General features: G+C 46.9%; 1 protein-coding gene across 1 annotated transcript; it reads right to left on the bottom strand.

The window, feature by feature from the left end:
• Positions 1-10,760: 10,760 nt before the first annotated feature.
• On the bottom strand, positions 10,761-15,431 carry Rps15a (ribosomal protein S15a). The gene is made up of 5 exons (XM_005075627.4): positions 15,342-15,431; positions 14,370-14,507; positions 13,944-14,023; positions 11,562-11,647; positions 10,761-10,889 (listed from the first exon to the last, which is right to left on the bottom strand). The coding sequence occupies exons 2-5, from the start codon at positions 14,500-14,502 to the stop codon at positions 10,796-10,798; spliced, it is 393 nt and encodes a 130-aa protein (XP_005075684.1). The 5' UTR covers positions 14,503-14,507; positions 15,342-15,431; the 3' UTR covers positions 10,761-10,795.
• Positions 15,432-16,439: the final 1,008 nt, after the last annotated feature.

Here is a 16,439-nt window from a genome sequence, read left to right as displayed (position 1 = left end):
TTTCTTCCCACTGAATAAATTGTGAGCTGTTTATTTACAGGGACCAAGCTATTTTCATCAGTGAGTGAGGAAGAAGGGTCAGTCGCCTGCTGGTGATGAATCACACTTGATTGCCACAGGATGGAGTTAGCTTGGGAGTCAGGGCCCTGGCCTGCTAGTATGGCTTCCCTCTTCTGCTTAGAGCCTAGTGTCCTGCCTAAGGCCTCGGGGACCCACAAAGCCAGAGTTTTCAAGTATGGGTCCTATAGCTCCCAAACTGAACCTTTATCCTTCATTCAAGAAGACATTTTCTTTCTGTACAAATGTGTGCCTATAATCCGTCCCAGCCAGTGTGTGTGGCCATAATCCCAGACAGTGTGTATGTGTCTATAATCATCCCAGCCAGTGTGTGTGTCTGTAATCCCAGCACTTAGGAGGTTGGAACTGAAAGGATTGTGAATTTAAACCAGCCTGAGCTACAAAGAATGTCGTGAGCTGTGTTTTTGGGGCTGCAGTTGAGAACAGGTGAGCAGGCCCAGGTCCCTTCCTAAGTGGGGGAAAAAAACGCCCAAGTTTATTGTTATTTAGACAGGAGACATTCACCACCAAGGCCAGGACACCCTGCTAATGTCTTAAGGACAATAGGAGTGATTTGAGCTCTCTGAACTCATGGCAAGATGGAATGAACTCCCATTTATAGGTCCTGTCAAAAGATAAACTCTATCAAAGGGGGGCAGGGGCAGGAGTAATGATAGAAGCCTTTGACCCCGGCCACTTCCTGTGGTCTTCAGACTCACATCCCTTCTCCCACCTTCCACTCACCCCCGCCCCTCCCCTCCCCACCCCACCTGTTCCTTTAAAAAAGTTAGATGAGTGCCCTTGACCAGGGACACCTCTGCTGCTGACAGACTTGGGCCAGTGTCTTGGAGTATAGATGGACCCTGTGACCTCCTCACCCCCAAAAAACCATGGGGTCCAGCACCAGCCCATGGCCCCACTATGTACTTCATCTGTAACCTCCCTTCTTTTTGAATGGGGTGTGGGCTGCATGAATCCTGTTCAGAGATGAGCCCAGGCAGTGGATCAAACTTTGTTCAAGCCTCAGCTATGACCCAGTTTGCTGTGTGGTCTCAGGAAAACCTCTCCCCCTCTCTGAGCTGTTAATCCTCTTCTGTCATGAAAGCTCACTCACTGCCAAGTCAAACAAAATTCCCAAACTATCTAGATTTTACATGGCCAATGAAGGGGGCTACATCATCATCCCAGTCCCCTCTGCCTTGTTGAAGAGGATTGCTAAAGGTTCAGGCCCTGTGGGCAGGTCCTTCCAAAGGGTTCTAAACTGATTCCTAGGGAAGGAGAGAAATGAGAGCATCATTATTCAAATGCACTGGTCTCCACTAGCCTGCCTCAGAGCTGACAAGCCCAGCGAAGTGGCCCAGTCTATAACCTCAGCACTCAGAAGGCAAGGCAAGAGGCCAGCCTGGGCTACACAGGAAAATCCTGCCGGAAGGAAGTGTTGGTGGGGAGATAAAGGAATAGCAAGCATGCCCATTTCCCTGAGATCATAGCCCTAGGGTCTAGGAGTTCACCAAGCAATGGGAGGAAGCAGCTACAATAGAGCCCTAGAGTGCTGAGAGCCAGGCCTATCCAAGGCTTTCTCAGAGACCCTGAAGAAAGGACAAAGGGAATAATAGTTCCATGACCTTCCCCAGGGGCAGACTTTGCAAGGCCTGTCTGGGTCTGTGGCCCGAGCCTCAAAGGACTTAGAGCTTTGGTTCTGAGAACTAGGCTTTCCCCCCCTGAAGAGACTGGAGTTATAGCCCCAAGGCCACTGTGTGCTTGCTCAGTCTCTGAAGTATTTGAGACATCCCTGTTACCTCACCTCTGCTCAACATTGCATGGTTAGCCTCCTGATGACATGTCCGACTGTATGACAGCATTCTGCTAACTCTGCCTCACTGTCTCCCCTGCAAATAGTAAATAAGATGCTGTAGCTTTTTTTGTTTGTTTGTTTGTTTGTTTTTCCGAGACAGGGTTTCTCTGTATTGTTTTGGAGGCTGTCCTGGAACTCTGTAGACCAGGCTGGCCTGGAACTCACAGAGATCCGCCTGCCTCTGCCTCCCGAGTACTGGGATTAAAGGCGTGCGCCACCAACGCCCGGCTCAGCTTCCTATCTTCTTTTCTTCTTTGTCTTCTCATCTCCTGGTCATCCCTTCCGCTTAGGAATCTGTCACTGAAGAATAAGTTGCTAGCCCAGGTCAACGAGGACCCTGGTTTCCATACAGATGGAGTGCTGATGAGTCCTTAAACCTGTACCCCGTGCTTGTCCAGTGTCAGGTCTCTACCTGACATGTATAACTGGACACTGTTGTGCCCAAGTTCTGAACCCCAAAATCACCAAGAGGCCCATTTCGATGCAAAAGCAAAGAGTCTTTTATTGTAGATGTTTAATGAGCTAACCCCATTAGCTCAGGCCCTTCACCACGTTACCATGTCGAATGGCTGGAGAAAGACCCCAAGCAACCTCCAGGCAGGGACCTTAAAGGGCAGCATGAGGGGTGTGTCTAGGGGTATGAAACAGTCTCAGGATTGGTGCGCTTCTAGGTTTGGGTGACCCGCCCGTGTTGATTGGTCAACTGGTTGTTATGGCCCATAGGCCCTCCCAGGGCGGTTGCTATGTTCTGCATGTCACTGTTATGCACTGTCTGTAAAGCACACCCAGAGCCGTAAAGCACAGCCCTGCCAGCTAATGTCTGATTGGTTCCTTGCCACGAGGAGGGCATCTGACCTTAGTGACCAGGACAGGGGCAGCAAGGTCATGCAAGCACATGTTAGCCTGTAATGGCTGCTAAAATGGGGGACTGGTCACTACAACACCACAAACTCAGTGTGACCCAAACCATGCTTTCTATCCCTTTTTGTCACCTCAGACACCTGATCTTTACTCCCATGTGCTGACTGACCCTGTGTGAGTTTTCAGCTGGAAGTTGGACTACCAACTTCCAAAACAATGTCCAGCCCTCCCCTCGCATAGCTGAGTGACTCGAGCCCTTTGGGAAGGAGGGATTAGGTAGATGAGACATGAGAACCTAAAACGTGATGACGTCCCTATGTACCTCTTCAGAGACTGCCCAGACTGTGCTCTGGTTGTTATTGCTATCAAAATATTAATTTATTTACCCTAACACCACAATTTTTAAAATTTAAATAAAAAAAAAAACTAAATCTACATGTCCCAGCGTCCCTCTAAGGAAACAGCCCTGAAGCTAGAAAAGCTAGGAGTTAGCAGAAATCGGAGTAGCCTTGGTTCTCCCTTAGGGATGGGAGTAAGAGTGGGCAGGAAGAAGCATTTGGGGAAACTTTATTGGGATCACAAGGGGCAAAAGTTCCTCCAGACAATTATCTGGTTTATATTAAAAGTGCAGCAGCAGAGAGAGTTATGTTAAAACTGGGAGGCAAAGGATGCACAGCACAGAGTGGTTCAACAGTGTAGCCATTAACTGGGGGAAAGCAGCCATCACCGCCAGGCGCAGTGGGGCGCACGGAGGCACACCTGTAGTCTAGCACTCACAGGAGGATGGTAAGTTCCAGGCCAGCCCTGGCAACAGAGTGAACCAAAGAAACCTGTACATTCAATAAAAGGTGATGTCAGAGCTGGGCATGGTGGCACACATCAGTAACGCCAGCACTCAGTTGTCTGAAGAAGGAGAATCACAAATTCAAGGGCAGCCTGTACTGTATAGCAAGACCCTCATAAGAAAGGGAGGGTAAGGGCTGGAGAGATGTCTCAGAGGTTAAGAGCACTGACTGCTCTTCCAGAGGTCCTGAGTTCAATTCCCTGCAACCACATGGTGGCTCACAGCCACCTATAGTGAGATCTGGTGTCCTCTTCTGGCTTGCAGACAGACATGGAGGCAGGATGTTGTATTCATAATAAATAAATAAATAAATCTTTAAAAAAAAAAGGGAGGGTAAGAGGAAAGGAGATGAGTTGTGCTCTGTGTGTCTGGCATGATGCATATTAGCATGTGCTTTGTACATATGCATATACACATATATGGATATAAATATATGTGTGTGTACATGTGTGCATGCGTACTCACAAACATTTTCTGGATGAAAGGGAATAGGTGGGTGGATGAACGGGTGAGTCGGTGGATAGGATGGGGGAGAGTACACATGTAGATGAGAGGGTGGGCGGGTGAGTAAGTAGACAAGTGAATAGGTAAACAGGTAACTAGATGGATGAGTGAATGGGTGGTTGAACACAACCTACCTCCAGCCTTCAGAATAACCCTGAGAATGAACCCCAGTTGATGGAACTGTTTGGGAAGGATTAGGAATGTGGCCTTATAAAGGAAGTGTGTCACTAGGAACAGGCTGGGAGATTAGTGCTCTCTCTCTCTCTCTCTCTCTCTCTCTCTCTCTCTCTCTCTCTCTCTCTCTCTCTCTCTCTGTTTTCTCAACACGGAAGCTGCTCAACTATCATACCTGCCTGCCGTCATGTTCCCAGTCATGATAGTCATGGACCCAACCCTCTGAAAAAATGTAAGCAAGCCTCAGTTAAACCCTTTGTTTTGCTGGGCGATGGTGGCGCACGCCTTTAATCCCAGCACTCGGGAGGCAGAGGTGGACGGATCTCTGTGAGTTCAAAGCCAGCCTTGTCTACAGAGCGAGTTCCAGGACAGCCTCCAAAACAATACAGAGAAACCCTGTCTCAAAAAACAAAAACAAAAAAACAAAAAAAAAAAAAACCCTTTGTTTTATAAGTTGTCTTGGAGCTTTATCACAGCTGTAGTAAAATAACAAAGACAAACTCTCTTTAGCCTCAAGGCCAATGGCATAACTACTCATCCTCCCTCCTTCTGCACCTTCTCTCTGTGGTCATAAATAATCTACCTCTTCTCACAAGGTCTCTAGTCCAGACCTGGGTTAAAGTGAGCAAACTCCTGGAAGAGACACTTGCGGTCCTGTGCTGTCACCTAGTGGAAATTTTGACACTGCAGAGACAATGCTCACAGCACGCAAGAATTTAGCAAGGCTCGTGATGGATTAATAAACTGGTATGAAATCTTTCTTTGAAAGGATGAAAGTAGTATGCTAATTCAGATACACAGACCTTGGAGTAAGTGAGCAATGAATGCATATCTAGTTAAGCCAAGGAGGAAAAAGGGAGCCACCAGAAACCTCCATTTGGGAGTTTGAGACCCCACTCACCACCCATCCATGGCTTCCCCTTCCCTCTCTAGACTTCACAATGTGCAACTATGGCCCATGCCAGAAAGTTCAACCACACACAAGGCCTTCTCATGTACCTTAGCTTATTTCATCACACAGGATTATTACTTAAGCAAGAAAAAGACATCTGTAGGAAGTTATTAGGAAACTTTCAGAATGAAGAAACTGGTCTTGGAGAATACTAGAACAGAACAGCTTAGAAGAGCCCAGGTGGAGAGAAATTGAGGCTCTCTCAAGGTTTCCAGCAACCTGTCCCAAAATCGAATTGCTGCATCAGAGGGTCTGATGGTGGGCCTCCCGTGGACTATGTGACCCAATGGGTGTGTGTGTGTGTGTGTGTGTGTGTGTGTGTGTGTGTGACTTTAAGTAGCAGTTAGGCAAGGTAACAAACCCACAGGGCAAAGCACATTCTCAAAGCAGCTTCCATCTTAGGACTGGGGAAACGAACCTCTTACTGTTACAAGTGCAACTACTCACCACACAGCAGTCTAAGTAGAGAAACCAGGCAAAGAGTTTATTCAAAAGGAAGGTGACTTTATTTGAAAAACCATCTTTTTTGGGGTAGGAGGAGGTCTCACACTGTAGCTAGGAAATTAATGCGAGGGTTATGTCGGGGCCCATAAAAATGGTTTTGCTTCATCTTGTTTAAGGTCAGAGAGTTCAAAACTATCCTTATTCTTCCAAAGTCGTAAGACCTAAAGATCTAAGGCATGGCTACTGTAGGATGTTTGGTCTTAGGCAAGGATGTCTTACCTTAATAATAAGAGACTTGGTCTTTAGTGTGGTTACTCTAAACCCTTAAGGCCAGATAACAAGAGACTTAGTAGTCTAAGGCATGGTTACCAAATATTTGGAGAATTAAGGAAGAAAGTCTGTTTCTTTATTTGTATCTTGATAAAGAAGTCTTTGCCATTTTCCCCTTTTTGGTTGGGGTATTTAAGAATGCTGAAGAGCCGGGCGTTGGTGGCGCACGCCTTTAATCCCAGCACTCGGGAGGCAGAGGCAGGCGGATCTCTGTGAGTTCGAGGCCAGCCTGGTCTACAGAGCGAGTTCCAGGACAGCCTCCAAAGCCACAGAGAAACCCTGTCTCGAAAAACCAAAAAAAAAAAAAAAAAAAAAAAAAAGAATGCTGAAGAATAAACTTGGGGTGTTCAGTATTCACTGAATTGCCCTCCTGACTCTATTCTGTATCTCTCTGTCTTTTCCTTAGCATCTTTACCTGCCATTTCTCAATCCACAATCCCCCTCTCAGGCACAAACACGGGCTATAAAGACAGGTGCCATACATAAAGACAGGCTACTACAGGGTTACACAGGGTTCTGGTGCCTTCTCACAGCAAGTGGGTCACAGGACACAAGTTATCTGTCATTGTCCTAGCACTGGTGTCTGGAAGGAATAAGGACCTTCTAAAGAGTCACCCTCACTCTTACTTATCTGGGTTCTTGAAAGGAGGTACTCCCAGGAACTGGAGTCTCTCCCAGTATCTCATGGGGAGAAAAGGCTTAAGCGTGGTGCCAACCAACCCAACAGGGGAGCTCATCCCCAGAGAGATTCCATGCTGTGCCAATAACTTGTCAGGCGTCCTGTAGGAGACTGGAGGGTGATAGGCCAGTGACCCAAGATCACACCTTGGCCAGGACTGCTTAGCTAGGACACTGTAGGTGAACTTTGAGTGGTTGTCTCTCTACCAATGGCCATGTTGAATAAATCTCCCTTGCTGTTTTTCATCAGTAATTTGATTCTTTTAATTGGTTTATTAAAGAGTAGCAGACAAATATGGCTTGTTGGGACTTACAGGGTCACAGACTCCATTTTTTTTTTTTTTTTTTTTGGTTTTTTCAAGACAGGGTTTCTCTGTATTGTTTTTTGGAGCCTGTCCTGGAACTCGCTCGGTAGACCAGGCTTGGTCTAGAACTCACAGAGATCCGCCTGCCTCTGCCTCCCGAGTGCTGGGATTAAAGGCGTGTGCCACCACCACCCGGCCAGACTCCAATTCTTAACTCTGATAACATCAGATTTTCCAGTCCTCTCACCCAAGATCATTTCCTCTGACTATTCCTGTCACTGTTTAGGCACACATTACATGGCTGAGCAGGCTTGAGGGTAGGTATCTGTCAGGTTCTCTTGCTAATGGCCTAACTCTTAAGTAATGGGTGACAAAAAAAAAATCCTTAATGCATCACCCAGTGGGGGCCCCCCACAAGCAACTTTGTAACCCAGTGGGGACACCCTCAGATGACCCTATCATGCAAGGTGCCACCCTAGGGCTACGGAAACTTTGGATCTCACCTCCCATTCATTTTCCAACACAAGCAATGTTAACACCAGCTATATCATTGCTTGGAATCTAAGTGACCCAATCTACCCAGAATAGATAGCTAATGCCTCTGGGCCTGTCAACCACCTTTCGGGAAGGCTGATTCACCTAAGGAGGTTGGAGGAATAATTATCCCCTTAATGAACTAGCTTGCTTTTCCTTCCCCAAAAGCCTCTCCTTGGGGTAGATGAGGCTGTACTGTGAGCGTCTGTCATTCAGCCTGCCCATTTTTCTAGGTTAGAACTCAGGAAAGTATAATTTCTTTCTCCTCTTTATTCCCTTTTCCAAATACTGGCCAAAGGCTAAGCATGCCTTTCCAGGCTGTCAGTCTGTGAAGCACCCTCTCCCCTCCCCATATGGCTGTTTGTCTAACATGTTGGCCTCAAAGGGCTTGACTTTCTTTTCCCTTGCCTGGCAGCTGCTGAGATTTACAGCAGTGTTTTTCTCTTAAACTCTTAATTGTCCTCAAGCTTCCTTTGAAGTCTGTTTTTAAAGGCTTTTATTTTTACACACTTAAACATATGAAGTCCCTAAAGCCATTAACATACAAGTAACATGCAGACTGGGCAGGTTGTGTTTATATATTTAGGAATACACACCTGCCAATTAAAAAAGTGGGGGCTGGAGACATGGCTCAAAGGTTGAGTACTGATTGTTCTTCCAGAGGTCCTGAGTTCAATTCCCAGCACCCATATGCAGCTCATAATATAAGAGTCTGATGCCCTCTTCAGGTGTGCAGGCAAAGCACCCACAGACATTAATCTTTTTAACAACCAACAAAAAGAGGCCATGAATTTAAGAGAGAAAGCACAAGGGGAGGGCCCCTGGGAGAGGTCGCATGAAAGACCAGGAAGGGGATAATGTGACTATACTTAATACTTAAAAATTTGTACGTTTTATTTCAGTTTTGTGTATACATGCACATAAGATCGGGGGGGGGGGTTGGCCGGGTGGTGGTGGCGTACGCCTTTAATCCCAGCACTCGGGAGGCAGAGGCAGGCGGATCTCTTGTGAGTTTGAGGCCGTGATGGACCGATAGCCTCAGAAATACAGAGAAACCCTGTCTCGTAAAAACAAACAAAAAAAAATCAGAAGTGCATCAGGTTCCCTGGAGCTGAGTAGCAGTGGCACATGCTACGCCACACATGGATCCTCTGAAGGTCTTTTTTTTTTGGTTTTTCGAGACAGGGTTTCTCTGTAGTTTTGGATGCTGTCCTGGAACTCACTTTGTAGACCAGGCTGGCCTCGAACTCAGATCCGCTTGCCTCTGCTGGGATTAGGCGTGCGCCACCAACACCTGGCTTTGAAGAGCTCTTAATTGCCTAGCCATTGCTCCAGACTTTAAGAACCTAGCCCCCTCCATTCGCTGATTGTGACTTTTACTATCACCTCTCATTTCTGACTCACAGCTCCTGTTCAACAGAGCTGCTGCTGACTCAAGGTTTCTTCTACATAAAACTTCCTTCTCCTTCAGGCCCCAAATACTGACTCTTGCTCTTGTCCTTGTGTCCTATCCGACAAGAGTGGATGCCCAACCTAAGAGCAGTAACACACTGTTGGGAGGTGGGGGGCAATGAGGCTGCCATGTGCAAAATCCAAAAACTAGGGCTATGAAGGACCCATGGAAAATTCACATCTTCTTGTAGATGACTTGACCCCCAGGATCCACAATGGAGAAGCAATTCCTACAAACTGTTCTCTCATCACTACCCAAATGTTTGTGTATGCACACACTAGCAAATAGTTTAACATAAAATAAACTGAGGTTGGCCATGGCTCATCCTGACCTACTGAGAACACTTATGAGACTAGCATACTATAGGCAAAATCAATCTAAAGCAAAGCTTGTCTTAAAGTTGAGAGAATCCCTTCAGTTTAAGGGATGCTGCACCATAGTGAAAACTGCAGAGCCAGCAGCACCTCAGTGGGCTGGCACCATGGGATTACATTCTTTAAGCTGGACTAGGCCACCGACCAGACTCAGCTTTAAAAACAGAGCTGGATGGGGCTGGAGATGACACAAAGGCACTGACTGGCTGCTCTTTGAGGATGGGAGTTGAGTCCCAGCACCCACTTGGGGCTAAAACACTTTGTTGCTCTAGTTCCAAGGTGATCCAACACCCTCTTCTGGCCTCCTCGAGTGCTGCACACATAAAATAGATCTTAAAACAAATTCTAAGTGGGACTGGGGAGGTGAGGTGGCTGAGGGTCAGAGTACTTGCTGTGCAATCCTGAGGATGTGAGGGAAAAGAGAGGAAGAAAAATAGGCCGTGGGTTTGACACCTGAGACATCTCTCAAATTGACAGTCTCGGGGATATCCCACACCAACAGTAGATGCATAAGGTAGCTTGGGCTCTCCCTCTTGTTCAGATTTCTAAGATAAACCAAGAAGGAACTCTAGATATTGCCATCCTTAGGGGACGGTAACAAGGATGCTGAGACAGACAAGTTTTAAATTTCCATGACTACTGACTTCTACCCTTTAGCTAGGAACCCAGAATGTGCATAGCCTCCTTTTCTAGGTCTTCCTAGGGATATGGGTAGGCACTATGCTGGGACTCTTGGCAACCAGAATATAATATTTAAGGCCAGATGAGCTTGTAACACGTTTGGAGGTATAGGTGGGTGGATAGACAAGCAATGCCAAGCATGAAGCTAGCTGAAGCCAGGCTCTCTAGAGGCAGAGCCAAGTGGATCTGAGTTCGAGGCCAACTTGGTCTTGATCTGTAGAACATGTTCCAGGACAGCCAAGGCTACACAGAGAAACTGTCTCCTAAAACAAAACAAAAACAATGTTGGGCGTTGGTGGTGCACACTTTTTGGTTTTTCGAGACAGGGTTTCTCTGTAGCTTTGGAGGTTGCCTTGGAGCTCCCTCTGTAGACCAGGCTGGCCTCGACTCACAGAGATCCACCTGCCTCTGCCTCCCAAGTGCTGGGATTAAAGGGGTGGTGCACACCTTTAATCCTAACAGAAACAGGCGGATCTCCAAAATACAGAGAAACCCTGTCTCGAAAAACCAAAAAGAGTGGTACAAGGGACCGACTTATGGCAACTTTACAAGACAATGGTCATGTTTTCACAATGTCAAGTCCCACAGCTGAGCACCACTGGATCACAACCCAGAGGCAACCATCCTGGCTGGACAACTCCAGTAAGGGCATGCCAGTCAGGACAGCCGTTTGATATTCGGCTGTAAAGGTTCAAAAGGACTGATGCTGAAGAGTCTATGGAAGCTTTTTATTTATGTGTTTTACATCTCTAGAAAAAGAATCCCAGGATTTTCCCTCCTGTGTGTTTTCGTCTTGCTTCTTCATGGTCCATGATGCCAGCTGAGGTTGTCAGTACAATGAAGCTATAGAGGAAAGAAACAGTGTTGGTTGAGTGTAAACATTCCACCATGCATCACTCACACCACCTTCAACAATGCTCAAGCCACCCTCCCTAGCAGACAAGAGACTGATGCTGCCTAGGAAGGCTGGTGTACCACTGCCTAGCAGAGCACTCTAGTGCCGATCAAATGAATCCTGGAACAAAAGACAAAATCAAGAGACCCAGATGCACACCGCCCTGACAGAAAACAAAGATGAAGCTAAGCTGGGCATGGTTGCACAGGCCCTTAAATCCCAGACTTTGAAGGAAGAAACAGGCAATTTGCATTTCATATCAGTGAGACCCTATCTAAAACAAAAGGCCAATGAAATGTCTTGGAGGGTAACGGTGCTTGCTGTCATGCCTGAACCCATATGCTAGAGAACTTAAACGAAGAAACTTCAGTTCAAACCCAGCCATATCCCAACATTTAAAGCATCAACCTTGAGCCGGGCGTTGGTGGCGCACGCCTTTAATCCCAGCACTCGGGAGGCAGAGGCAGGCGGATCTCTGTGAGTTCGAGGCCAGCCTGGACTACCAAGCGAGTTCCAGGACAGCCTCCAAAGCTACAGAGAAACCCTGTCTCGAAAAACCAAACCAAAAAAAAAAAAAAAAAAAAAAAAAATCAACCTTTAATTGTAGAAAATCGACTCACCCAAACTGACGGGATGGGAGCAGATTGTTCTGCCATTTTTCTAGGTCTTTGAGCTGCACATCAAATCTAGGGCTGATCACTCCACACTGTAAAAGTAAACCAAGGATTAAATTCTTTACACTTTACCAAAAACCTAAAACAAAATGGCTTTCATACCTGCTGTAGTCAATGATTCAAAACCAATCACCCACATTACAGGTACCTACTCTGTGCACACCTTTGTTCTATAAATGCCATTCAAACAGTAAAGAGCATGGTGTAGCAGCATACATCCAAGAGCCCTGGTGCTCCAGAGGTGGAAAGGCTGAGTTCTAGGACAGCCATGGCCACACAGGGTAATCCTGCCCCAGAAACACCATCCCCACATGTATGGACTGTACACTCCTGCCTGCAGGAAAGAGCCATGTCAAGTAAGACCAAATGACTTAGGTCATATGGTAGTACCTGGAGAACTGCCCCACAACAAATCATCTCATACAGAAACTGAGACCCAAGTAATCTCATTTTTACAGTTCAAGAGGGCTGCAAGCTCAATAGTAGCTTGCCAAGCACAAAGATGCATGCGTACAGAACTAAAATCCATTTTTAAAAACCTATAAATTTAAAAGAGCTCCTCACCTCAATCACTGACTGCAAATCCTCAAGTACAGAGGCAGAAAGGCTCCCACTGTTACATTTAACAGCCCTGTGTGACTCAAATTACCCCTTCCTCTTAACTCAGGATGCCACAGGACATCCATGCAAGAATTGACAGTCACACACCAACTATGAAAGATGGAACTTGGCAAAGGCCTTCCAATAGCTTAAGTTCTATCTCCCCGAAGATAAGACTGTCGACCTTATCCTTCCTTGGCTCCATCTTTCTTCTGTCTGCTGGCTGTCATGGACTACAGCCCTCAAATCTTTACTCCAGCTGTGAAAACCTCTCCAGAGGAGGAACCAGCACAGCCAAGAGCAAGAAAGGATAAAATATGAAGGCCAGGTCTCTCTTCTACAGTCTTCTAACACCTTATATGCAGGTATTCTCTTGTACAGGGCAAGTAAAGCTCAGAGAAAATAACCTACACAATCTCCAGTAAGCACCACACCACATGCTGCTCTACCTACACCAGCTCCCTCTTCCTCCAGGCTAAGTAACTGGCTAGAGACATGAGCCTGATTAATGTTTCCTAAAATCAGGGAAAACACGACAGATATATCCACTTCAAAAGCACACCTGGCGTGTGTTGCCACTGCAACAAATGACTCAAAACTAGCCTTGCCGTTGCTTCACCTTTCCAAGACCTCAGAAGCAGTAGTGATAAGCTATAAATATTGAGAAGAAATTTTTTGAAACAAAAACCTTCAGGTCAGGATGACCTCACCACTGCCACTGGCCATGTATTTTACTGCATGGTTCTAGACCAGTGCTTTTCAACCTTCCTAATGCTGTGATTATATTTTAGTGACCCCCAACCATAAAATCATTTTTTTTGGTTTTTCGAGACGGTTTCTCTATTGCTTTGGAGATTGTCCTGGAATTCGCTCTGGCCTTGAACTCAGGAGATCCACCTGCCTTTGCCTCCTGAGTGCTGGGATTAAAGGCGGGAACCATCAACGCCCGGCCCATAAAATCATTTTTTGTTGCTACTTTGTACCTGTAATTTCGATGCTGTAAATAAATAAATACGTTTACCAAGGGGCGTGGTGGTCCACACCTTTAATCCCAGCACTGGGGAGGCAGAAGCAGGCAGTTTTCCAATGGTCGCAAGCAACCCCTGTGAAAAGGTAGTTCAATCCCCAAAGGGGTTGAGATCCACAGATTGAGAAGTGCTGGACTAGAGGTTCTCAAACTCTTTGTAGATAAGAAAGCGATCTGCCTCAGTCACACCATCAGTTACTGTCCCAACCACCAGCTATCTATTAAACCATTAAGTCAAAAGACAGGATCCAATAGTCTGTTTTGCTTTGCTGATGACAAAACTAACAGGCAGTCCAGATATCAGACACAACTAATGCACACTGACAAACCCAGAGCAGCCATCAACCCTGGGGCTTAGACTTCAGTGATGCTCTGGAGGTTGAGATTCGTAAAAGGCCATATTGAGACCCCATCCTGAAAACAAGACAGACCCAGCACACCACCAGTACTAACAAATTGTTTACATACTAAACATGAAGCTACTGTAATCAGTAAGTCAGCTGGATTACCAAGGCCTAGCTCTATCTTACACCAAACTAACCAGAAACTTGAGCAAGCAACAATTGACATGTAGTATTTAAAAAGCCATCTTAGTCAATCCCTTAAATCTGGGAGTGAAGCAAGGTTGACAGCAATACATGTAACTTGCAGACAAATGCAAAGTGAGGATAAGCGTCTTTAAAGAGACAAGCAAGTCTTACCTTGTTCAACCTGCCTGTGAGGTTCACCACTATTTTCCCAGCTCTGTGGTCATCAATGATTTCAAATTCACCAATGTAACCTGAAAACCAAGTGACTAGTATCAAACCAAAGGCACTAGCCCTAAGCTGCATGCCCAAACACCACTTCTTGCCTCCATTTTTCTCCCTTGCACCTGATTCTGCAGATAATTCTTAAAACTCCACAACACGTAAGAATTTAGGAGTTGACACTGAAAACCATTTCTAGCATGACCATCTCCCCCACCCTCCCCAGTGTTCAGTGGTACACTCCCAATGGCCAGTCACTAGGATCACCTCTCCTGCCCAACTGGCTTGCAGTGACCTGTGACATTAAGTCCATACTCTGCCATGGGAACCCATAGGACAACTTCCTTACTGTCAAAAAGTCAAGACGCCAATACTCACCATGCTTCATCATCACAGTCAGGAACCGAACGATAACTTTGGAGCAGGGCCTGATGAGGACCTGGCGTTTGCCTCTCTTCTCAGCATTGTTGATGCTCTTCAGAGCATCAGCCAGGACATTCATACGCACCATGGTGACTGAGGGAATGATAGGGTTTGCTTGTATCAACATCCAATCATGCCTCTGAAATTTGTCCTACTCCCACCATTCCCACCAATAAATTTCCTTAGGTCTAAGCAACATTCCCAACACCCAGGAAAAGTTCATTACGACTTGCTGACTCTTCTCCCGCACTCATAATCTATTCATTCAAGACATTCACGTTCACACCTCCCAGCACAACAGCTGGAGAAAACGACACACACAAAGGCACATTACAAAGATAACCTGAGAAACAATGGGACTTAACAGCCAAACGGAAAGGGGAGACTGTCACTAGTTCAGAAGTCTCAACAACGTTTGCCAATAACCAACTCATTTTCAGGTAACCACTTAACACACTTCCGACAAAACCCCTCCCAGGAGCAGCTTTACGTGATACCCAAACGGCTTCCTGGAAGGCAGGGCTGCTCTCACCGCTCGTAGAGACGCAGCCAAGGCATGTTTCACGTGCCAACCGTAAACCCCGACTTGACTCCCTAACTTAGCTGTGAATGGCTGGGCAGAAACCCCAATGCCAATATTGGCCACGGCTACGCGGGATGCCCGGAACTCCAGGGCGCCCGCAGACACGAGAAGCCGCAAGGCCCACGCCGGCCACCGTCCCAGCCGGCCCGGGCAGAGGGGAACTCTGCCTGCAGCCGTCGGCCAGCTCCCACAGGGCGCGGCTCATGGCGTTCCCGACCCGACAGGCGGAGGCTGCGACCACGGCAGGGCTCAGAGTGCCTGCGGGACTCCGAAGCCGAGCCCCGGGCACAAGGATAGCGCGGATGCCGGTGGATGAACACGGAGCTTCACAGAGATGAACTCACCGGCGCGGAAAGATGGCGGAAAGAGGCTGGGACGGCCGAACGCACGGAGTTATGGGAAGCGGAAATGCTATCGCGAGACTTCATGGTCACACACCCAAAAAAAAAATAGTGTGGGTGATTTCTTATAGGACGATCGATGCGAGGGCGGGGAGGTTTCGAATGGGAGGACTGAATTCTTAACTGTTTAGGTCTTGCGCTGTAGCTCAGGTTAGTTTGGAAATCGCTGCAGTCCTTCTGCCTCAGTTAGGGTCCTGGCATTAACACCACGGCGGGCATTTCCTTGGTTTTTTTTTTTTTTGTTTGAGATAATTAAACTCACTAGGTAGCTACGACTGTGCTGGATCTGTCTGGACCAGGCTGATTTCTACCTGCCTGATCCACCTGGCTCTGCTTCCTAGTTCTGGGATTAACGGCCTGCACCACAGTACCCGGCGGTTTTGGTTTGAATGGCGTTTGCCCTTTGGAGGCTGGAACTCACCAGCATGCTCCAGGCTGTCCCCAGATTCATGTAGTCCTGACTCAGCATCGCAAGTGGGATTACTACCATGGTACACTTTTTCTTCTCCCATTCTTTAGTCTTTTATTATGTAGCCCGAGTTGGCCTCAGATTAGTGATCCCTCTACCTCACCTGCCTGGAAACTGGGGTTACACCAGAAACGAATCGATTGTCTCCTAGCCTGGACTATTAAGTTTCAAGCCAACAGAGGTTTATTTTGTTTTTTTTTTATTTTTTATTTTTATTTTTTTTGGTTTTTCGAGACAGGGTTTCTCTGTGGCTTTGGAGGCTGTCCTGGAACTCGCTTGGTAGTCCAGGCTGGTCTCGAACTCACAGAGATCCGCCTGCCTCTGCCTCCCGAGTGCTGGGATTAAAGGCGTGCGTCACCAACGCCTGGCCAACAGAGGTTTAATAAACTTTATTCCACCTTTAATCCCAGGACTCCGGAGGCAGAGGCAGGCAAATCTCGGTGAGTTCGAGGTCCGCCTGGTCTACGGAGCGAGTTCCAGGACAGCCTCCAAAACAATACAGAGAAACCCTGTCTCGAAAAACCAAAACAAACAAACAAAGATTTGTTCATTGCTGTGGGCACAAAGTGTAT

The sequence above is a fragment of the Mesocricetus auratus genome, unplaced genomic scaffold, assembly GCF_017639785.1.
Source record: "Mesocricetus auratus isolate SY011 unplaced genomic scaffold, BCM_Maur_2.0 Super-Scaffold_4256, whole genome shotgun sequence".
Taxonomy (NCBI): Eukaryota; Metazoa; Chordata; class Mammalia; order Rodentia; family Cricetidae; genus Mesocricetus; species Mesocricetus auratus.
Note: the sequence above shows the minus strand (reverse complement) of the source record. Positions and strands in the feature narration are given on the sequence as shown.